The sequence below is a fragment of the Triturus cristatus genome, chromosome 8 (assembly GCF_964204655.1).
Source record: "Triturus cristatus chromosome 8, aTriCri1.1, whole genome shotgun sequence".
In the NCBI taxonomy this organism is placed as follows: Eukaryota; Metazoa; Chordata; class Amphibia; order Caudata; family Salamandridae; genus Triturus; species Triturus cristatus.
Window position 1 is genome coordinate 805302089 of NC_140591.1, and position 24747 is coordinate 805326835.

Here is a 24747-nt window from a genome sequence, read left to right on the forward strand (position 1 = left end):
TCGAGCTGCTTACTAGCGAAGAGCGGACACTGAGATAGTGCTGGAACCGGAGCCAGCGCAGAGCTGCGTTCGCTCGTCCGTATGCCCCGGAGATTCTGCTGGGTATGTGTACCACCCTCCCATATGGCGGGGACTGGATGGCATTGGCCGAATGGGAGGTGCTAGGAGTGCAGGTGCTGGGAGATCTATATGAAGATGGAGCCCTGTTACTGTTTCAGGCCCTGCAGGATAGATATGGCCTCCCTCGGGGAGATTATTTACTGCATTCAGCCCTAGTCTCGGCAATGCAACGTTACTGGAAGGCGGGATTGTCGGAACCACAGACATCAGTGGCATGTCAGTATGTGGTGATGACCGCGGGAACCTTCAAGGCCATTACGTGCCTTTGTAGGTGCATGCTGACTGAGGGTCTGGAGCCGCTGCGGGAGCTGCAGGGGAAGTGGGAGGCAGACATAGGCAAGGAGATCCCGGAGAAGACATGGGCCCACAGTTAGTTAGGCGAGCTTGGAAAAGCATGAGGAATGCCAGATTTCAATTGGTACAATTTTATATCCTGCATAGGGCATATTTAACACCTGCTAAGATTAATCAATATTTTAAAATGGATACTGTTCAGTGCCCACGTTGCAGTCTGGAAGGGGCAGACTTTCAACATATGATGTGGGGGTGTCCACAACTGGAAACATATTGGGAGGAAGTGACTGATCTGCTTTGTGGAATCACAGACCGTAATGTGGAACCTGTTTAGGGCATTTGTTTACTGCACTGGTTCCAGCATACCTCTAAAACGGTGACGAGCAATTTTATAGATTTAGGCCTGTTATTAGCTAACAGAGAGATCACTGCGCACTGGAAATCAGCACGAGGGCCCAGTGTGGGGAGGTGGAGGGCAGACTTACTCAAATGGACGCTGAGCGAAGGTACACTCAGGCTTCAACAGGCCATGCGGACTAACAACGAAAAAGCACTGGTTGCAGCGAGGGCGTGGGAAGCACTGGTCATTGCACTACAGGAACCTGAGGTGGAGTCGGAGGATGGCTCGGCCCTGGCAGTCCCAACGGGTTCGCCAGGCTCCACAAGAGTGGTAGAGTAACACTGGACGTGCCCTGTGGAACAAATATTGGCCTCCAATAGTAGTAAGTTAGCCTGTACTGTACTGCTGTTACTGAGCTAACCATACCAGAGGGATCAGATGTTCCTATATTTTTACGCTGCAAGTTGTTAAGGCACATCGGTGGTATGGGGGTGGGGGAGGGAGTATGGGGGAGATTGGCTTGAGATTTTATAAGATATACTTCAGTTATTGTAACAGTGTTAGTCCTTGACCGTAGCATAGCTGGGCGGAAGGACTACATCACTAGGATAGGGATGTCTGTAATTTGGTGGTAGATATCACTGTAGTTTTTGAATCATTGTGGTGCTGGTACTGGGCGTAAGGACAAGAGGGGCGGCAGGATCATACATTGGACAATTGCAATGCTGTAATAATTGCCAGTTGTTATTTGAAAAGCAATAAAAATATATTTAAAAAAGAAAAAAGACAACTTGTTAAAGCTTCTCCCAAACAAATCGAGATAATGCATCATAGGCAGAAAAATATTGAGGACGATCTAGATTGGGGATACTGGTTGGACCCGGTGAGATCTGTTCAACCTACCTCACCTCAAGTTGCTTCTCCATCTCTGTTATAAAATTAGTATCGGCACATGGATGATGTTGAAAGTGGATCTTTATTTAATTCTATATATCAGGGCCCACGAGACCAACAGGACAGTGCGCGCACCAGTCAAGGCAGAATGAGCCAGTGACACGGTGCAGCGCTGACATCATTTAAATACGACTCTGAACATTCGGAGCCGGTGACAGAGTGAGACGCACCAACCACAAACAAAGGACTTCACTGGAAGTCGAACATCGCTCTATTACTTCAATACATCCTCAACATCTCCCTTTCCCAACAACAACAAAACATTAGTACAGCTCATAGTCATCATATCGTTTAAGAGGTTTGATTGTTCTTCTAGATCTCTCCTGAAACCTAGTTCCTTGACCTTCCACTTGTTTCTTGGACTCCGTATACACCACCTTGCTCCCGCTTCCTTGGTTTGTGCCATTTTCTCGTTCTGAGCTCAGTCTTGTATGCACATTGACATAAGCGGAGTCCTTGCCATGGTTGTCTTCCATTGTCCCACCACTGGTTCCAGTTTCCTCGTACCTTCCATGCCACCCTTCCTCAGGTTCACTCATGCTTTGCCTAGCAGAGGCACATTATTCCCAGTGCAAAACGCTGTCATCAGCATCTTGTTTGTTTTTCCTTCCATGATGATTTTTTCTTGTCCTTTTTTTAGTTTTACCACATCATCCTTACTTCGCCATCCTGTCTTTTCTAAACAAACAGCTCCCTTGGATGCCTGTTGCACAAGAATAGGATCACTGAACACTGACTCCCCTTTTGCCACCTTGTAGGGTTTTTTTACGATCACCCAATCCCCTTTTTCAATTTCTTTTCTTTTTGCTTTATTCGTTATATCTGCATATGCCTTAGACTTTTCTTGCTTCGAGACAATTTTTTGTCTGACATTTATCACAGTGTCATGTATTTTCTCGACTCTCTCGTTTCCTTAATACCACTTGTCGTACTTCGGCGTGATCTCACTAGTACATTCTCTACCTCTCATCAGATAGAATGGAGTATGTTGGGTGGTTTCATTTGGAGTAGTGTTGTACGTGTCTATTTTTTCAAACATATAGGCTTTTACATTCAGTTTTGACGCAATCGCCAGTTGGATGCCTTCCTTAATGAACCTGTTCATTCTCTCCACTTGTCCATTACTTTTTGGGCTGTAGAGTGGCGTTTTTTCTTGTTTGATTCCTAAGTGACTAAGGAAATCTGTCATTTGCTGCGATACCAATTGAGTTCCATTATCGGACACGATGATTTTGGGCTGTCCTTCAATAGAAAATATTTTCCTCAGAAACTTTATGACACATTCTGTGGTTATGCTACGTGCAAACTTGTAATGCACCCATTTCGAGTAGTAGTCTGACAGCACAATTATATATCGGCAGTCTTCTTGCAATAATTGAAAAGGTCCTGCGAAGTCGATAGCAATTTTTGCCCATGGTCCTCTGGGTATTTCAACCATCTGCAGTTCCCCTTTGCGTACTTTCCAGTGTTTGTCCGCTTTTAAGCATTGTTCACATTTCTCAACATATCTACTCACATCACTGATCATACCTGGCCACCAATAGTATTTTCTCAATATATTTCTAGTTGCAGTGCTACCTGGGTGCCCCGTGTGAGCTATCTTGATCAGTTTTTGTCTTAACTTTGCGGGTGGCACAAACAGGTCGCTTCTTTTCAAGAACCCATTTTCGATCGATAGTTCATCGCTTACTTGCTGGTTGCTTCTCAGTTCATTTGCCAGGTTTCTTACGGGAGGCCATGTTGACGTAAGATGCACCATAACCTTCCTCAATAGGTTGTCTTCCTTTATGCTCCCCAGCCACTCTTCTCCTGTAATCCATCCGTCGCACATTACAGTTGCATCAACTGCTACCACACACTCCTTATCTTCAAGGGAACCTTCATCCGTCACGTTCATTGGCAACCTCGACAAACAATCTGCCCTGCAGTTCTTTCCTCCTTTTATGTGTCTTATGCTGAAGTTGTACCCCTGCATTCTTGATAATAATCTTATTAGTCTGGAACTTGCATTGCTGTTACCCCGTCCTTTTCCATCTAACATGTAAGTTAACGGTTTGTGATCCGTGACAATCTCAAAAGCTTTGCCCCATAAATAATTTTTCAACTTTTGCACGGCCCACACACAAGCAAGTGTCTCTCGTTCTATTGTGCTGTAATGTTTTTCTGCCTCATTCAATGTTCTTGATATAAAAGCGATAGTATTCTCTGTTTTGCCTTCCATTTGACAGAATACAGCCCCTATTCCTTTCGCACTTGCGTCAACAGTGATGATATTATTCAAACTGGGGTTGTAGGGTTTCAGGGCTGGTGCTTTGGCTATGTCATTTTTTATCATTTCAAAAGCTCCCTTTTGTTCACTCATCCACTGGTATCTAATGTTTTTTCTCAACAGTTGCCTTAAAGGTTCCGCTTTACTTGCATACCCTTGTATGAACTTCGCATAGTATTCGCTGAGGCCCAAAAATGATTTTAAGGCATCTTTATCTTCTGGTTTGGGTGCTTCCCTGATTGCCCTTACTAAGTCATCCTTCGGTGTTACACCTTTTGAAGTCAGGATATGCCCCAGGTACTCCATTTTTTCCTCCATGAACTTACATTTTTCTTTTGAAACGGTCATGCCTTTATCTCTTAATATTTTCATTACTTTGCTCAGCAAGTCTAGGTGTTCTTTTCTCTCCCTTGTATGTATCAGTATATCGTCCTGGAATGCCTCAACCCCTTTCATGTTTCCAAACAGTAAATCCATTAGCTTTTGAAAAACTCCAGACGATGAGGCCAGCCCAAATGGCAGTCGTACATATCTGTAGGCTCCAAAAGGAGTTATGAATGTTGTCAATTTTTTGGACTCCTCCGTTAAGCATACCTGGTGGTACGCAGACTTCAAATCTATTAATGTGAAATATTTTGACCCTGCTGTAGACGTTAGTATCTCTTGTATTTTAGGAAGTGGATGGCAGTTCACTAGTATGTTTTTATTTAAAGACCTGAGGTCTACACACAGACGTATGTCTCCAGTAGTCTTTTTTTTTTTAAACTACAATCGCAGATACCCATTCTGAGGCGTCAGCCTCCTCAACAACACCTTCTTTTTCCAGTTTATTTAACACTTCTTTCAATTCATTTCTCACTGAGAGTGGTACCGTTCGTACCTTATGCTTTACAGGTATTGCCCCTTCTTTCATCTTTATCTCATGTACAAATCCTTTTACACATCCAATTTTACCTTTAAAAATATCGTCAAATTCTTTCAATATACAGTTTAAACGTATTTTACCTTCATCCACATGTACTTCATTTACTACATGCAACATGTCTTCTCTAAACATTATTGGTTCTTCTGCACCTGGTACAAGGATTACGCCTAGCTTGGCTAGGTCCCTCCATCCCACCAAGTTTCTTCCCCGCTTTGCTACATATATTTTCGTATTGATACTCCTTCCTTTGAACGTGAGTTTATCTTCGAAATAACCCACCATATCAATGTTCTGCTCCCCAAAGGCCTTTGGATTCACATCAGTTTCTTCTAGTTTAACATTTCTCCACTTTTCTTCAAATATCATGTCGGATATCAATGTTATGGGTGACCCTGATCAGCTGTGAATGTCCACTCCACCTCACCAATAAGTGCATTTCCTATCGGGCCCTTAATTCTTCCATCAACACTATCTATTGATAGTACCATGTTCGCACACATTTCCTGTTCTGCCTCACTTAATGCACTTCATTCTCATTCCTTCTACTGTTCTTTTTGTTTTACATAACGCTGAGTAGTGGCCCAATTTTTTACACTTAACACACTTCTTACCTAGCGCTGGACATGTCTTGCAGTCAGCTAAATGTTCCTGTGACCCACACCTGAAGCCACACCAGTTTTTTACTCCTACCTTTTTTCCGCCCCAACTCTTTTCAATACCTCTTGGCTCTACTTTCTTTTTGTCCTGTAAATAAAAGACGTTAGAGTTACTGCTGGTAGTTGCTAATTCTTTTGTTGATACCAGCGACCTTTCTATACCCTTGGCAATATCCGTCACCTCCTCTAGCGTCGGATTCCTGCATGTTAACAACCTCTCTTGTACTTTTTTTGAATAACAGTAAAATACCACCTGATCCCTTATATAGATATCGACCATGTCTTCATATTCACAATCTTTTGCCAGGACTCTTAAACATGCTATATACTCCTCAACAGTCTCCCCCTCTTCTTGCTTCCTCAGCGCAAATTTGTGCCTTCCCACCATTATATTACTCTCTTCCGAAAATTGTTTCTCAAGTCTTTTTATGGCTTCCTGGTATTCACTTAATGGTATGAACACCCCTGGCGGGCTTTCATACTCCGGTAGGCTATCGAACATTTCTTGGCCAGTTTTACCTAAAAGACCGAATAAAAGCGCCTTCTTCCTCTCATCGTCATATTTTTTCCCATCAATAGACACTATTTAATTTTCAAACGCTCTTAACCAGCTCTTCCATTTCATTATTGGCTTCCCTGGTTCTTCCAAAAACAGTGGTGGTGCACATATATTGTTACTTTGCGCCATATTCTTTTCTCCTTGTTATGCTTCTGCTTGTTTTTTTTTTCCTCTCATATACTTTTATAATCCTTCTCTTTTATATGTCCTTTACTTAACTTTGCTTCAAATTTATTTATTTATATATATTTTTTTCCTTGGATGTCAGTCAATATACTTATTTTCCACAGCCAACCAACACCTTTTCCTATTCAACCGACTATTTGCCAAGTAACTCTTTTTTTTTTCCTTTATGAATGCTGTTCACTTCATACATGTATCCGTCACTATCCTTCAATTATTTTCTTAACTGCCCCATTTGATTGTGCCTCATATTGATTCATAACTTACTCATGCAGGGCGCAGTGCATAGGATCTCGACAGTTACTTTGCTTATTCAGGGGTGAGTGCGCTAATCTGTTTTTTTCCCCAAACGGCGCTGCTGACATTAATTATTTCCACACGCGCGTTTATTTCTCTCAGACTTCCTTTGCACTTCCTTTGCACAAAATGGCGGCTGTTCACAGCGTTGGTGTGACGTGTCCGGCGTTGCTCCAATCAAAATCCGGAGCTATGCCATACGTCACACCGACCTTCGATATGCCTGTCCCGTCAAATTTCCTCACAGACAGCCACCGCGTTACATCCCCACACAGTGCTCACTTACGTTTTGCTGTCGATCGATGCGTTATGCTTAAATTTAGTTTACTTGTTGTTCTTCATGCTTTTCATCCGTGAAACTGTTCTTTCTTCAAAATGTACTTGCCCGTGAGCCCTTTTCGGATCCCGTTCCTCGTCGCCATTGTTATAAAATTAGTATCGGCACATGGATCATGTTATAAGTGGATCTTTATTTAATTCTATATATCAGGGCCCACGAGACCAACAGGACAGTGTACGCACCAGTCAAGGCAGAATGAGCCAGTGACACGGTGCAGCGCTGACGTCATTTAAATATGACTCTGAACATTCGGAGCCGGTGACAGAGTGAGACGCACCAACCACAAACAAAGGACTTCACTGGAAGTCGAACATCGCTCTATTACTTCAATACATCCTCAACAATCTCAGACTGATTCTAGTGTTCTAATTCAGTCGGTCATTAATACGAGCATTAGTAGTTCATCCAGAGGACGTGTCATTAAGACACCAAAAAGGTTTGAGGATTTCATTAGATATTAAGATGTTGTGCCATTTGGTTTATTCAAGTTAATTCTTTACTACGTATTTTTTTTTTTGTAAGGGGGAAGGTTGTGTAATATTGGTAAGAATGTTTTATGTTTTGTTTGATGCTTTAGACGTACATTGTTGTATTCTTTTGAATGTGGCTCACGCATGGAGTGTCCACTGGAAGGGGGGTTCGAATGGCATCGGTCAGTTGCCCTTCGATCATCTTACCGGGAGATGCTCCGTGTGTTGGGTGGAGTATATACCTGAATAAACTCTTCAGCTTCAAGATACGTCTATCTTGCTTCTCATTTCATGGAGCATATATGATTTGGTCTCTGACTCATGCTGATCGTTTTATTTCCACCTGCATGTGGGCCTTTTTCCCGGTTATTTATTCTCCTTCTACACGACTCCATGTCATAACAGCATACATGAAGGAATAGATTTCTGATCCCAAAGCGTAAAGAATAAGATAGCGTTTCCCGTTGTGGCAAACGTCCCGCCTTCAATGCAGTGCTTGGATTCCCAGTGGGGGTGGGGGGGGCAGTGATCAATATTCGCAAGTATTTGACAACGGATACTGCCGATATCGGCACTACTGCTTCCAACAACATTATAACAGGAAAACAAAACCGCTACTAACCGCGAACAAGTACTCCAACAGACCGGGAGGTTATGGTAAAAGAGAGATTATTACAGATGAATGAGCAAAGCTATTTACGTTGCGTTAAGCACCATAGCAACCTTGCTACGCCGCTGACGCGCTGCCACTGTCCAGCAATACGCCGCGTCTAATCAAGTCACTGTTTACGAACGTATTGGTTGCAATCAAATGCGAGAAAATATTCATCCGGCTAAAAGAATCTCGCTGCCAACGTGTAAGGCGCTGCATTTCCTTCGCACCCAAACTTCAAAAAAACACTGAGAACATAACCATATTAACAACGCCACGTCACAGTGGCAACCATCACCTAGACAGGCGGAACGGAACGTTCTCAGCCAGAGAACAAGGAAGGAGAGTGAACGGGGCCTGGCCACGCCTCGCTCAGTACTTTTTACCCAATTGCCCATTTCGGCCTGACTCCTGCATGGCCGTCTCCGCCAAGGCTCGGAAAGCTAACGACTGTCATGTTCGCGACGGCGCGTTGATCTGACGTCAACTACGAGGTTGACGTGTCTGCGGAGCAGGAACCGGAAAACGCTGGGAGTGAGTGTCTGTCATCGGGAGAAGCAGCAGGAGATACCGAGACCACAGACACTTCCACCAGCCATGGCTATGCGCACTTCCCTAGTCCCCCTTTGCCTGCTGATGGCGGTCAACCATTTGTCCGCTTTCTACCTACCCGGTTTGGCTCCGGTCAATTTTTGTGAGCTCAGTCAGCGGAACGACGAATGCAAGGTGAGGATTTGTGCACTTCCATCGACGGGATTAAACAGATCGTTCCTGAGACAGGGATCGGCGGCCAATACAAATTCTTCTGTCAGTCGTTCCCCCTGAAAGCTGCATGATTGAGCGGGTCACGGGTTGAACTCTACACGTGACCGTTTATAGTTTTCAGGTTCGGTTTTAACATAGTTCCCAGATTATAAAGCTCAGTCCTCATCACATATACCTTTTTTTGCTTGGACCCCTCTTAGATTTTCAGAAATTAGGTTTTTTAATCTCCCAATTTGACATCTGGAGTGTAATGGTCAGTAAGCGTGACTGACGTTGGTGCTGTTTTGAAGAATGACTGCACCTGTATGATTTGTTTAAGACCACCCAAAATGTGTGTATGTTACAGAGGCTTCCTCGTTTGATGGGCATCATGTAACAGAAACCCAAAGTAAAGCATTAAGTGGATAATCGGTCATCAGTCTCGCGACAGGATAAAAACACAGATATTTGAGTGTTCACTGTAGTTCCCATTTAGCGTGGAAAACATTGAAAAAATGGTTCCAAAGATTTTGGCAGAAGCGAGAGGATTTCTCCCTTTCTTTGCCAGCCTGGATAATCAAGATATAGGACAACTAAATTTAAATTATGAAGCTACATTGTCTGCAATTTCAATGCAGGAGTTAGAGTGGTGACTGTTTAAATCAATCGGTACAACTGCATATATGGTCTCTGGATATTTGTCTATGCATGCAGATTGCCAGTTCTAGCCTTACCTATGCAACTAGTAACAGGGATTTGTGCACTAGCTTTCAGTTTTATAAATATAGGAGCAATCTTTTTACAGCCTGTTACAAGTCGGTGCCTTGTTGCTTTCGGTTTCAGCGAGAACAGTACTCGTATAAACTCCTTTCAAAATAATAAACATATTAATCTCCTTTTGGAAGGAAAAATGTTATGTACAGAGGAGATTCAAGCAATTCCAAGCGCAGTTTTGCAATGATTAATTAGTCTTAATTTTCTGAATACTTCCAGACTTAGCTTGCTAGCACAACATCAAGACACGGGATCTATACCAAAATATTTATTTTATTTGTTGTCCGGATATTAGACAAATATTTTTCCTGTTTAAAATACGTGAATTAGCGATTGACCAAACATCCCCAAAAAGCTATAGGTAGCCAAAGAAAAAAACGGGGTTGTAATTTTCGCAGAAATGGTGGTCAGAATGCAGCTCATGTTTTATTTGTATGTATACAGTTAACATCGTTCTATTTGCAAAGAATGTTTTAACATTTTAATGTACTGCATTACTGTAAATGTCTGCTATTATTTGTTGTAATGCATTATTATATGTGTAATTGTAAATTGATATTCTTATATTTTTTCTGTGGAAGACATTTTGGCAATTCAATTAAAAAAAAAGTAACATATCAATATGAATCGTTTTTCAGCTGCAAATTGATTTTATAATTTGCTTGGTAAACATAATATCTAATGCGCAACGTGTTCTCTAGCATTTTCTCCAGTTCATTGAAAAGAGCAACTAATTTTATTCGGCGTTAGGAGACTTGTGGAAAGAAAAGCAGAAAAATGATTTACAAAAATAGGTGTCATATTCATAAATTGAATGCTGAGACTACTGTTTCTCAGATTTTGTCAACAATTTCATTGATGCCACTAGTGATTACCTAAAAACTAGTTCCACACCATGTCCATCTGTGATAATGATTTAACACACACAGGTGAGATAACGACCGTTCACTTTACTCCGACAGACTTGGCAGGTTCCAGGTGCTATGTTTTTACCATGCAAAAAACATTATCTAGGTACTCAGTCATCTACCCCCTGTGCTTCTCTCCCTAAGATTCCAAAATGTTGGGCTGCAAAAAGCTGCTTTGTACCACCCACCCCAGTCCTTACAGGATTTGCATTTCATAGTCTTTCTTGAAAAAATGCTCACATCTGTCAAATCGACGGTTAGAGTTTTGATAATGCAATATTTAATCCTGCAATGTTTACCATGAGAATAGTGGAATTAGACAAGCTTCTCTGTTGTAATATCAAGTACCCGATGCTCGATAAACTGGTAAACCCTTTCCACAAGCTCGCCTTCATCAGATTTTGAGTTGATTGCATCATCATGTGGAAGTCCAATTGGTTGAATTGGGCCCAACCTGCAAGGTTTAAAAAGGTGTGTTTTGTGTAAGAGCAGCAGATAACTTTGTGAGCTGCCTCACATATGCAAGTAAATGGTAAAACTGATTTGATTTGACAAGTTCTGTGTGATGATCTTCAAAACAAGAACAAACGCACACCTTTTGAGCATGCTTCCACATCCCAATGAAGTCTGTCTGAAACCACATCCAGAAAGAATTTAGTTAGCAAAAACGGGGATTTTCTTATTTATTAATGATGATGATACACCTGGTGTAAGAGTAGAATACATGCACAACACCCTACCAGGAAAAACAGTACCTGTCTGTTTAACCTACTTGTCCAACTGGTCTGACTGCCATTTAACATTCCCAAAGACATACATACATTCTAAAGCACAGGCGTCACTCATGCTTACCACGGATACAGTAAGAGAACAAAATAAAACCAGTACAAGTCTTAGGACTATTTTGGCATCTTAGTCAAAATAGTGTTGCTTTTTTAAATTGTCCACATTTTCATATTAACAAACTTTGCAGTGGTAGAGGTCAACCACAGCTGGAAAGTTTTACAGTAATCAGTGTGTTGTACATATCTCTCCTGTGATTGATCCATCTGTAATGATATATTTGCTAAACTTTGAGTTTCCCACCCGTCTGTGTCACAGTCCCTTGCACTTTGAACAATTTTGACATATTTCACCAACTCCATGTTCTACTAAACCATATTGGCTGCCTTCAGATGTGAAGCAAACACGATGAGATGATGGGCGGAGCGCTGAAACTTTTCAGACACTCGCTTCCAGTCACTATTAGATCTGGGTTGAACCCATAATCGTTCTTTTGCTCACTTAACCACCCCAGTTCAGACCCAGCCATATGCAAATCAGTCTTGGCCCTATGAGTCCCTTGCTCATTTTGCCACTGGATTCAAGTTAGCCTGGCTGATATGGGGTGTTACCCCGAAACTAGTCCCAGGATGCTTGTTTCTGGTCCCGGGAGGACCAGGCTTGGCATTTCGGGCTGGATTGTTCCCATGAAGGACAGAGTAAAGACTGATTTGCAGATGGCTGGGTCTGAACTGGGGTGGCAAAGTGAGCAAAAGAACAATGATGGATTTAACACAGATCTAATAGTGACTGGGGGCGAGTGTCTGAAAAGTTTCAACGATCTGTCCATCATCTTAATGTGTTTACTTTGCCTTCAGATTTGTCCTGAGTAGAGGAACACTTAATTTTACTGTACTAAACCAAGTTGCCTAAAATTGCACACATTCACCCTTCCTGGGTTTGGGTATGAGGCCTAGCATAGTGTTTTAAAGACAATCACATATGCAGGCCTACTAACACCAACTCTATTGGGATAGATGCTCTGATGTATTAGATTGTCAGTGTATACAGCTGTTGACCTCATCTGTTTCCCCACTTGGACAACATACCCTGGATGTTCCTGCTGCTCCCAAACAAGCCAACTGTCACTATCCCTTTGCCCCGTACAAAAAGTATTGGGGCCAAGGGGCATCCCTGTTATGTCCCTTAACCCCTTCGGTGCTCATGACGGAACGGTTCCGTCATGAGCCACGGTTGAGCTGTGCTCATGACGGAACCGTTCCGTCATGCCCGCGCAAGATTCCGTCAGCACAGCGGCGGAATCTGCGCAGCATGGAAGGGGTTAATGAAAGGACTTGAAGTGTACTTCTATATTTACTCAATGTTTTGGAGAGTTGTGGAGTACTCTGATCAACACTGTGATTCCCCATGATTAGTCCTTAATGTGTTTATTAAGCCTCTTCAGGCTCAATTAATGGAATGCCTTTTCAGAATTTCGGGTTACTGAGGATTCTATTTTGCATTATCTTAAGTTATAATGATCCCACATGCTCTCCCTGTACAAGTGGCTTATTTTCTTTCATTCGGTACAAAATCCCCTTAGTCTTAACCTTTTTGTGACAGTTGAGTAGTGACAAGCGTCTATAATGTGAGTATTTCCTCTGATCTTTCCAGGGTTTTGGCAGTGTTATTATTATTGTCTCCTGCATTTACAGTATATGCGTTCTCAGTTGCAGCAACTTTTTAGGTTGATGGCTTTCCTTGTCCAGGCTTGTCAATCTTGTGTTAGTTTCTTCCCTGGAGCATGGCCCCTTTACCATTTCTCTGATTGGCGTCCTTCTATTCTTCCACTGCTCATAATTAGGAAATTACTTTTTTTCTTGTTGCTTAAGCCTGCCATGAGTGCATGTGTTTTTCTAGCTCTCATTTGTGGTGTTCTCCCCATGTCGAGTGGCTCTGTTTTGCTGTCTAGCTCTTATTGCAGGCCCCCTCTCGTGTGCTTCTCCTCCACCAAACTCCACTTCCTCCCTGGAGCTATTTTGCCTTCTGGCTCCAGTGCTCCCTCCGCTCCTGTCTTGATCTCTCTCGTGTGCTGCTTCTCCCCCTCCCCGGCCCATTTCCACAAACTTCCTCTGCATGCTCCTCTCTAGCCCTCCGACGTCCAGTCTTTTTTTCCTCTTATTTTTGTGGGGAACGGTCATGCAGCGCATTGTTGCATGCCTCTCTGCCTTAGAAAGCACTTTTTATGTTGCTACTTTTTCATTCTTTTTTTAATTTACCCATCCTTCTAGGATCGGTAAATAATACATTTAAAAAATGGTGCCTGTTTTTTTTTGCGTAGTCGCATCTACAAATTTACACTGCAGCCGCATCCTTGTGCCTTTTTATTTTTCTTTTGTCCATGTTGCAAAGCATTACCAAAATCATTTGGCAAAGTCAGTGGGTCTCAAAAGTGCGACCAATTATCTTTGCCAGTGTTTATGTGAAGCGGTGTGACCACAGATTCCTCACAAAATTCTATGCCCAATCCGTCCGGTCTGGGAGCTTTCGCATGCATTTTACATCTAACAGCTAATCTTATTTCATATTCCCTAATCTCTAAAGCCACAGAATTGACTACACACTGATTCAGCAGAAGATCCCTACTAGTTTTGTACTCAAGATAATTCTTTTCAAGCAACTTTTTACAATACTTCTTGAATAAGTAATTTATGCTTTTTTGACCTGATATCTTGTCTTAGTGGTTAGTTCCAGGCTACACAATGGCCTTTTATCTCGACTAGCTATTGAAGCAAGTTAGTCAGCCTGCTTCAGCTTCTTGCTACATTTTGGCTTTTATCTATTGTATTCATATTTTAACAGGATATTTGCTGTAGATGCATATTTATCCTTGAACACAGCTAGAGGTTTCAAGTATGCACAGTTCCAGCCAGTCAACCATCAGCCTTTGTTTCTCCTTGATGACTTGCAGATCGGGCCTTGCCAAAGAGTGCGCAATACCAAAATTCATCACCCTGATTGTCGATTCTGTTTGCTATTACCTTGAAATGGGCGGTGCTTAGAAATGCAGACACATATGCCCTTGGCAGGCATTATATGTGAATCGGTCTTCTATTGCACACTGGATGCATCTTGATATAGTTTCTTTTAACGTTTTTGTATCCTTTTCATGCCCTTCATGTCGGGGTAGAGGGAAGTCTGGATGAGTCTGCCTCCTGCTGGAGGTTGGTCAGTCTGAGTTTGTTGTTTCTGGGGCTGCAGCCAGAAGCACGACCATGCCTTCTCTTGCCCCACAGGTCCCCAGGCCATTAGGTGCAGCATTACTCAGCAAAGGAAACCCTACTTGCATCCAACAGTGCAAAAGATTTCTGTTACTTCATAACTATCTCTGCCAGCTGCACGTGCCACAAGCTGAGCTTGTCCTTCACCTCATGTGTCAAGAATAGCCAAATATTGTCTAGCTTCTGGAGATGCTGCACGCTGTCTCTTCAACATAGTAACAGAAGAAGAAGCTCTAGGAGGAAAAATTCAATGGATTATAAAGAGGCAGACTTACAATTTGTCACCTCTGACTTGCCTAGTATAATTTAAGCATTAATCATGTTAATGGATATAGTTGGAATCTCTTAACTATTGAGAAGCATTACTGTACAAAAAGTCAAGGAGGCAAGAATCGCCGCACAATTAATTTCTTGTTCTAATTTTTTTGTGAAATCTTTTTCTTTGAAAGAATTTCAGCATTACAACAGGTTGGAAAATAGATCTCAAGTTCAGCAGGTATTAAACATTACATTTTGTGTCACTAGGTCCCGGGTTACAGCTCATCTTATGCACTTGTAACACATCACAACTGTGGTTGAGCGATCTTGTCCCTCCGCCTTTGCAGTTAGTCTGTGGGATAGATACAGATTCCACCCCTATACGCATTCCATTTAGCCCATTTTTGATCCCATTTATTCGGGCAACCTCTATTCTTGAATACCTCTTTTTCTGCGATCATGTATCTATCCATGTCTTTCTCCCACTCACCCAAAGATGGTGTGTCCCTTGTTCTCCATTTTTGGGCAATGTTCCTTTTGGCTAGGGCCAGCCCCAGGGAGACCCAGGATTGTTCAGTGTGGGTTAAATCAGAAGCCTGCCATATATTAAGTAAGCAGAGTTGTGGGGTGTTGGAAATCTCTTTCCCACAGATATCCTTCAACTTAGTTGTGATTCCCTCCTAGAAGGATTGACTTACAGGGCACTCCCAGAGCATATGGAAGAGTTTTCGTTCTTGGGTACAGTACCTAAGGCATTCCGTGTCTATTCTCTTCCCCAGTTCGCCAGTTCGACCAGGGTCCCCACTGAGAGATATGATCTATGTAGGATTTTCAATTGGATTAGCCCCAGTCTCATGGGAATAGCTACTTTTCGTGGGGAAGAAAGAGCATCCTGACAATCCTCTTCCTCTAAGTTCCCAACGTCTGGTTCGAATTGTTGTCTAATACGCACAAGTGGGTCTGGTCGGTTATTTCTTGTTCTAATTTTTAATTGTTTTTTGTCAATTATTTTATCATTTTTATAAAAATATTAGCGAGTAACATGAGCAGTTAAGAATACTACAGTCAATCAAATCATCAAAAAAATTGATAAGAAAGTAAGAGCAAACAATGAAAAGAATGTCAAGTAGGTAGCAGAGTAGCACGTTGTCTCTTAAGCAGCATTTTTTAGAATACACAAAGAGTATCACCCCCTTTATTGCACGACATCCATTTGATAGCGCCAGTGAAAGGGTCTGGTGTGTGAGTTTTGGGGGGAGTCAGTGAAGACTGCAGTTTTTTGTCAGAAAGATACTTGGTGGCTGTTTGATTTTTCCTGCAGCAAAGAGTAACACATCCTCTTGATAGCAAGAAACTTCACCTAGTGCTGTGCAGTAGATGCCCAAAGAAGGTAGTCAGGCAGGTTCATGAGAGAGTAGTTGAGAGCTCGGCGGTCTTGCTGCTCACGCCATGACTGCACATCACATTCAGTATTTCACCTTCAACCACAAGGATATCATTGGAAAATATCTTTCCACACCTCCCGTGCCAAAACCAGTTCTTCCAGCTCCATTAAGGGAGATTGTATATACATCCTTGACATCACCTGAAAATACATGTTGAGGTGACAGACAAAGAAATCGGAGTCCATGAATGAATAGTTCATTGTACTCAAACCTAGATGATACAGACCTAAAAAGTAGACAGGAATACTTTTGTTTCACTTTTTCACCACACCAAAGTATTCGTATACCACTCTTTCTTTACTGGTTTCTCGGATGTTAAACCAGAAGCTCAGATTTCCTCTACTGGCTATGGAGGCACTCAAAACATACATCATGCATGTGGGAAGCATACCCTCAAATACTACAAAAGATGCAATATAATGTCCACATTTTAGGCCCAGAAATTATTTTCTATTTCTTGGTTCCCTGCTTAGAGGCAAAGGACTTGTAGCACTGCTGAACACCTAAGGCATACATCTATAGAAAGTATTCCTAGGGAATCTTCCAATGTAGTTATTCTGAAGTGGTGGGTTTTCTTGATTCTGATACATGGCCCAGTGTGGCATATCTGTAGCTTTGTTCTTATGTGATAGGTATATGTATGAGCAGTATGATTGTGCCTATGGTGTGAACCAGAGGATGCAAACCTTAAGATCAGAATCTGTGGAACCGGGTTCGAGTCTCGGCAGGAACACTGAAACATCCTGTGATTCTGGGCATATCCCTTAATCTCCCTGTACTTAGCAAAATGAATGCGTCTGTCTGTAACGCAACCAGTGCCCATCTAAAGTACTCTGATAACTTCGGGTTGAGTATGCGCTATATAAAACTCCACCCAAAACCTTCTTGTGTGCAGACATGAGGGGGGATCGTGGTAAGGTGAAGGAGGCTAGTAGGCAAATGGTCCCTCCTTTGAGATGTTGAGTTTATTTATTGTATCACACAGCCAGTCTGAAAAGAACAACCAAAATGGAAATAAAATAAGATGTTGCTGTCCGACCAGCAAATGGCAACCACAGACGCCCATGGTGCCTGGGTATTGGTTAAGATTGCATATTGTTCAAGTTCGAAGACAGCTGGACTATGGCCCCAGCAAGCAGGAGAAGCTTGAGATCAGAATCAAGCACACGGTGTAGGAGGTGCTGGAGAAGCCCTTACTAACAATCTGAAGAACCCATAGAGGCTAGATTTGGTGTAATAAAGGGCTTTGAAGCTGCACAGCCCCTTGCTTCCGGACTTCATCAATGCCAGACAGCAACTCACCCTCCTAGTATACAAATTTGTTACTCTAGTGTAATTATTTTTAAGCGCCCAATTTTAGGTGCTAAATGAACAATACAAGTTGCTTAGATATAAACACTCCTTAAAGCATGACGTTTTGAGACCTTGCTCTTTCAGTTGCCCCTATACCATACTCGGTTCCTTGCATCTCCTTGGGGTTTTTGCCCGCCTTGCTTTTCGTTCATTTTTTAAAAAGTATTTAGAACTCACTCCTGACACAGCCAAGCCATTTGGTGTCAGGTATTTCCTGACATGATGTTTGTTTCACCCCCAACTTAGTGACTAGTTTCTCATGTTAGGCCATATTCTTTGTAACCCCTCTAGTTTCTAGCAGAGGGTTCCTGAGAAACTAATAGAATACAACCATTGTCCAGCTGTGTCATCTGATAGCTTAGGAATGTATCTTTATAAAGACCCTGTTTACTAATCCTATATGGCTTAATGTGATTTTCTGTCCCTCACAGTTAAGGTATCTGAGTTCCCCTGTCATCCCTTTCCCCACTTACCTCAAGTGTATTGCGCAGAATCATCTTAACCCAATTGGGCTGACCTGTTTTGTTGTCACTGTTCTGTGGTCCCTAAGCGTTCCTGTGTGCCTCCCCTGCACTCTATGACTTCCAGTTCTGGGTTGTCTACAGGTGTGTTGCCTCCACACCCCACAATGCTCTGGATGGTTACATAGAAAATTGTGTGACCCTGAAAGTTGCCCAGGAGTAAGTATTTACTGCTAAACTCCAGCGAACATGAGATGTCACCTTGTCAGTCTCATCTCAGGCAAGAAGAAACATTTGAGCTGTACTGGCCTTGTCATTGTGGAATCAGTCGTGGTCTCGGTTTCTGATGTGTGTTCTGTGCAGGCACAACTAGTGTGCAGCATTGTGGCCCTTGACCAGTCCCTCTACTTAACTTCTCTTTCCTTATAGTGAAACAGAGCATGGAACATGCACAGGAGTCATGGGATATGACCATCATCCCTGAGCCCGGCTAGCTTCAGCTACCTCCCAGCTGTGTCTTTTAGCATCCATGTTAGAAAATGGGTAACTTGGATACATTGAAGTGCTGACTATGCTTGTCAAATTCTGCGTGATGTAGTTTTTTTTTTAGTAATTCCACCCAACATTTATGGTTGGCCTTGGAACAATTAGTAGCTGAAAACAAATAGCCAAAAGGCAGGAATAACAGGGTGACAACCATGGTAAAGATGGAGATTGGGTATCGTTTTTGGGTAGTATCGTATTTTATCAACTGTGACGACTATGTGGGCGTGGTGATGTTATTCCATAGTATACTAATGTTATGTGCTATATTTTTAAAGGGGAATCTTTTACTTAGTTGGTGGTTTTTAGGTCTGGTGTTAGCGAAGACCTTTTAATTAAAAAAAATATATTTATATGAGCAATATTATTATTATTTTTTTTTAATACGGACTTTCCGCCAGCTTTCTTTGTCCATTTGTCTGTTGGTGTGTCATTCACATTTTGCTTTCGCCCTCTAAAGCAGGGGGGGCAGGAGGTTAGCACACTTCAGTCTCTTTGAGCGACTGCATTTTACTCTTTCATAAGGAGCACAACCACACACAAGCCAGTTCCCTTCTGTGCTAATGTTTTTTTTAAAAATGTGTTACCTTTGTATTACAGTCTGATGGGGCAGCTAGACACTTTATACCAGATGTTGTTGTAAAATTTGTTTTTCAAAAGTCCTTTATCTTTCTCAGGTAGAGACACTGGTCCTGTTCCTTTTTAAGTCCTCGTAGACCATTCACATTGATTTAAAGACCATTCTCTTTTACTGGAAGCTAGTGCAGCTTTCTTAGGTAGCTTGAGGCAAAGTCAAATCTCAATTTATTCAATGCAAGTTTTGCTGCTGTTGTTTGTGCACTACATAATCTGTTAACTATGTAGTCTGGTGCTTCCAGCAAAAGTGCATTACAATAGTCAGTTGTACTCAAAATAAAGCATTGAGCCACTAACTTTCTGCCTGGCTGAGGCAGTAGTGTAACAGTTTTTGTAAGGTTCCTCAGCAGTGCAAAACATGTGGTTGCCGTTTTGTTGATAAGTGTTTTCATGGATAATTTCTCATCCACATATACCCACAAATTTCATACTGCCCGAGATGTCTTTTGGTTCTCTGTGCTGTTCCTGAATCGGAGATTATTTGTGAGTGAGTAAGGCTGTTTGGAGTGAGAGCAACATAACTATTCTGTTTTTCCTCCATTATATTGAATAAATTCTCTTTAAGCCAGCTTGCCATTTCCTTTAAGCAATTCTGAAGCCCATCTACAGGAGTCTGGCTTTTTTGTCCCAAGGACAGGATTAGCTGAGTATCATTTGCATAGTTTGCAAAAGACGTCCCATAAGATTTAATCAGGGTCAGTAGTGGCCGTTAATGTATATTGAAAAAATAAGGCTTAGTGCTGATCACTGAGCTACCCTGTGTGCTGTTTTCTTAAAACTCAGAGTGGAAAGGAGGGAGTGAAATTGCTTTATCTGTTTGATACATTGGATTTAATCCACTCCAATAAGGTTCCTTCCACCTCTGTCTCTTCCAGTCAGAGTATCAAAAATGATGGTTAACAGTGTCAAATGCAGCTGACATATCTAATAATAACAGAACTCCTCCGTTCGTCAATGACCAAAATTGGCACCATTTCTGTGCCATGCTCTGGTCTGAAGCCAGTTTGTTCGTTCTCCAGGATATTCTGACCTTCCAGGTAGCTTGCTAATTTTTTTTATAAATGTATTTCTTTATTATTTTTACCAGCTAGGGAAGTTGAGATATTTGATGGTAATTACTGGTGTTGGTTACATCTGCTGTTGGCTTCTTAAATAATGGGGTGAATTTGACCAGCTTAGATTGATCATGTCCCTTACTGTAATCAGGTCTGTTGAGACAAGTATAAAATCAAGGGTTTGTCCCCCTTGATTTGCTGGACCTTTTACCAGTTGTGCTAATCCTTGAATATCACGAGTTTAAGAGATCTCTATCTTGGGTGAATGTAGTGTCCTCTGCCCATATATTAAAATCTCCTAGCACAAAGAAATTGAAGTGACTTGGTGCAAGATTTGTGATAAATAAAAAAATTAATTAAAAAGGTTATATGGAATCGTGTAAGGTCCTTGGTGGCCGATAGCATAGGATTCCTTAAAAGGTTGTCCCACTTTTAGCATTTAGGGAGAAATCTATCAGTTCCGCCCCCTGCATTTTATCAGTTTATGGGATAGCTACCCCCATTTCTCTTTGAAAATAATTGCTGCTCCTCCTCCTATTTTCTCTACTCTTGAATGATGAATTGCTTTAAAACCTGGTGGGCAAGTTACTCCTAGATCCATATCTGAATCTAGGTGGGGGTGGGCTCAGGTCTTTGTAACAAAGAGAATGTCCTATGCGTTTGATTCTAAAAGGATATTTATCTCGGGTGCGTGTTTCACCAATGAGCCAGCGTTAAGTAAACCACACTTAATCTCCTCTCCTCCTACCTTTTACATTGGTTAGAGTTATACTTGTGTCTTTCCTGTGCTCCAGGTTCCCTCCCCCACTGCTTTCCCTCGTTCTATTTGGCCTAAGCTTTAGTAACTCCTTACTTGAGTAGGTATTTCTAACTTGTTGCTTCTGCCTTTCTATATCTGGACCAGCAGCATGGCTGGCGGTCGGTGCGTGGATGGGTGCAGTCTGGCTTTTCTTTAGCATACCCGCTGTATGGTTGCAGCAGCTTAATTTTATTTTTTTATTTTTTTCATATACCCTCTTTTTCGCACCCAAACAACTAGACCACTCACTACTCTTAATAAAACAAGTATCTCAATTAAAAGTCAAGTATCTTAAATATTGTTCCCAGTTCCTACCCCGGTTCCCTGTGCAAAAAGTGAGTCAATAAATCGTTACCTGCATGTAATGTTTGTAGACATCAGGGCCCACCTTTTATTGTTGTCCAAATACTGAGATATGGCCATATGTGAAAAAATGCACTTCTAAGTGTCATTTTCCTCTTTACTTTTGGATCTTTTCGAAGTAGAGTTGCACATTCTTGTTTTGGTGGATTCGCCTCTAGATTTACATGCTTTGTCCTAAGATACAGTTATCTGCCCATTACTTCTGGATGACCAAATATTTTCCAGTTTCTGAAGGCATTGTGCCTACTTTTTGAGTCCCAAGGCCTACTTCTAGATGGCAAATGACAGATTTCTATAAACTGAGCATAAATCGACACACAATTTTTTTTTTTAGAGCAGTGTACTACACCCTTAAAATAGTTCTAAGAAAGTCACTATTGTTTACATTTATAGGATATATTTGTTGACATTTTCTTAAATTTAACAGACTATAACCAAAGTATAGAATTGCCACAGGTTTTTGCGTAGTATGGGACATATTGGAAGGTGTTAAGGCCAGTGAGTTTCCTTTTTCTGATAAGCCTAGCCTTATTTCTTTTTTGTAATATGTGGATCCTTTCATTACTCGGGTTGTTTTTGGTTAAGGAATGAATGTTCATTAGCCTTAGACGGCATTTTTCTTTAATTTGGTTGTTAACGTACAAGGTTTCCATTTGAGTGTTTGCACGGGCTTCTTGGTATTACATATGCCATTGTCAAGTTTCTTGTGAGGAATGTTGGTTTTAACATACTTGGTATGTTTTGTGTGGAATCTTGAATTATTTCTGTGCTGCTGTAAATGTTACTTACAACCCACTGGCAGCCCAGAGCTGTAGGTAGCGGGTCACTGTTCTGACTTTGGGTGAGAGCTGAACTCCTTGTCATGTTTGTTTGTTTGTTCTGGGCCGTTGCGAAGACACTCTGGAAAGCTTATTCTAAACTGCCTCTCCAGGACATCTGTCGTACTGCCTGTACAGCAAATGTCTAATTTGATATAGATGCTTTCTGTGCTGCATTAGTGACATTTAACATTTCTTACAGTCTTTTAGAAAATTGCAGCTAGTGAGCACTCTTATAAATTAAAAAAAAACACACACAAAAATAAACCTGCAATGGAAGGAGCTGTTGAGGAGGAAATGGGGGAGCAACAGAGAGTGGAGGTGGAAATCAATGGAGGAGTTCGAGGCAGAGTGGTAGAGGAAACTTTGTATTTTCTCAAGCACAAACAATTTGATAAGGGTTAATAGTGCAATGGACCAAATGGGGTTTAGGTAGCAACATAGTGAATTGGGTAGTGAGTATTTGACGGGGGAGTAGCATACAAAGCAGAGAGTAAGAAAAACCATGCACTCCTAAACCAGTGCCGAAAGCCAAAGGAAATAGTAGTTCCCCGAATGTTTTTTTTTTTCTTTTTTTTTCCTCCTATGACCGCCGTAGCTATAGCAACCTCTGTTGTACCCCCTTTAAAGTATGTACACCCTCAGCTTTGGTTGTCACCCCAAATAATATTAGAGTTGGGCTTACCTCCACAGTAGGACCCAATACCCTAGCGATGGTCTTACCCACGCTTCCCCAAAAATCACGGAGCCTGGAACAGGAAGCAAATATGTGGATATCATCCGCGTTCAAAGTGCCACATCTAGGACATCTCTCTTCTCCACCACCTTGTATTCTTGAGATCTTAAGAGGGGACCAGTATAACCTGTGGATTGTAAAAAAATGGTTCTTCCTGAGTGCAGCAGATTTTATTAGTGGGTAAAGAGTATCTATAGATACTTGCCATATCCCATCCAACTCCTCGCTCGGCAAGTATTTTTCCCAAACTTGATTTGGCTTCTTCATCTTGGAATCTGCAGCAGAGAGGAAATGGTTGTACCATAGAGCCACTTCTTTCTTCCTCAATGTGGGGATTTGTAAGTTACTTTCTATTAAGGGCTCTACCGGAGAAGGCCAACTTTGTGTCTTACTCCACGAGGAGATCTGGTAGAATTTAAACCTTGAAAGTGAACCTCCGGTGATGGCATCCCAGTATTCCCAGGGATGACATTCATTATCCTGTATAATATCTTTCCAGTGCGTAACTCCAGCCTCAATCAGAGGGCGGGCTAGAGCATCTAATAGACATTCTGGAGTTCCAGGGGAGTCCCACACCGGGGCCCAGTCACAATAATAAAGTCCAAAGTGTCCTCAACAGGACGACCAAAGCTTGGCCGCCGCACGCAAAGTCTTCAGGCGCACTTTCTTAAAAAATTTAAGGGACCCAAATTTGTACATAAACCCAGATTCCCTATATCTACTAGCATGGCTTTAAACGTATTCCCGATTAGTGAGTCATCCGGTCTTTGCAGTAGCATCCTGCAATTTTTCAGTTGATAGGCCCATGAATATAGTTGTAGATCCGGCAAACCCATACCTCCACTCTGTAGTTTGCGCCTGAGTTTTTTCCAGGACAGCCGAATTCCTTTACTTGTCCAAATAAAGGAAGAGATCTTACCCTGAATTTTAAGCAGGTCTGCCCTTGCAAATTCCAGCGATATGTTATTAAATAAGTAGGTGTATTTTGGGAGAATGCAAATTTTAACAAGATTTACTCTGCCAAAATGTGAAAGTGGGATACTCTGCCACCTCTTTAGTAAGACATCCACCTCTTTGGAGACCCTATCTAGGTTCACTTTTGGAATATGATCAGGGTTTTGGGTAATTATAACTCCAAGATATCTAAGCTGTTTTGCGAAGGTATTACCATGATCGGGGATGTTCCAGGCCATGATCTTGGTTTTATCTTCGTTAATCTCATATCCTGAGAGATTCCCGAAAAGCTGAGCTTCAGCCAAAAGTTCAAGAAGGGTGACCTCAACATTGGAAGAAAATAAGACCAGGTCGTCTGCATAAAGGGCTACCTTCCTTTCAAACCCATTTGATACAAAGGGACTATCTTCATATTCTGCCGTAGACTTTGTGCAAAAGGTTCAATATATAAGTCGAAGAGAATAGGAGATAGTGGGCAGCCCTGCCTGGTTCCCTGACCAATTCTGACTGTGGGGGATAAACTCCCATTCACTAAGATCTGAGCAGTAGATGATTTATGTATTTTTTTAAGGACTTCTCTGAACTCTTCACCAAACCCAAAAACCTTCAGAGCCCTGTCTAGGAAGACCCAGCTCACACGGTCGAAGGCTTTGGCCGCATCAACCGTGATACTAGCTATTGGCTGACCATATGAGACTGCCAAGTCTGTTGCTCCTATCAAGGTGTAAACTAGTTCCGATATCTGTCTACCCAGGAGAAAACCTTTCTGATCTTGATGTATAATAGTACCCACTATCT

The 24747-nt window shown here is 41.9% G+C and overlaps 1 protein-coding gene across 1 annotated transcript in view; it reads left to right on the plus strand.

The window, feature by feature from the left end:
* The first annotated feature begins 8432 nt into the window (after positions 1–8432).
* TM9SF2 (transmembrane 9 superfamily member 2) overlaps positions 8433–24747 on the plus strand; it is a 262110-nt gene continuing 245795 nt past the window's right edge. Inside the window, exon 1 of the mRNA XM_085622258.1 lies at positions 8433–8785. Within this exon, the coding sequence (XP_085478384.1) occupies positions 8657–8785 (129 nt within the window). The 5' untranslated portion in view covers positions 8433–8656. The remainder of the gene's footprint in view (positions 8786–24747) is intronic.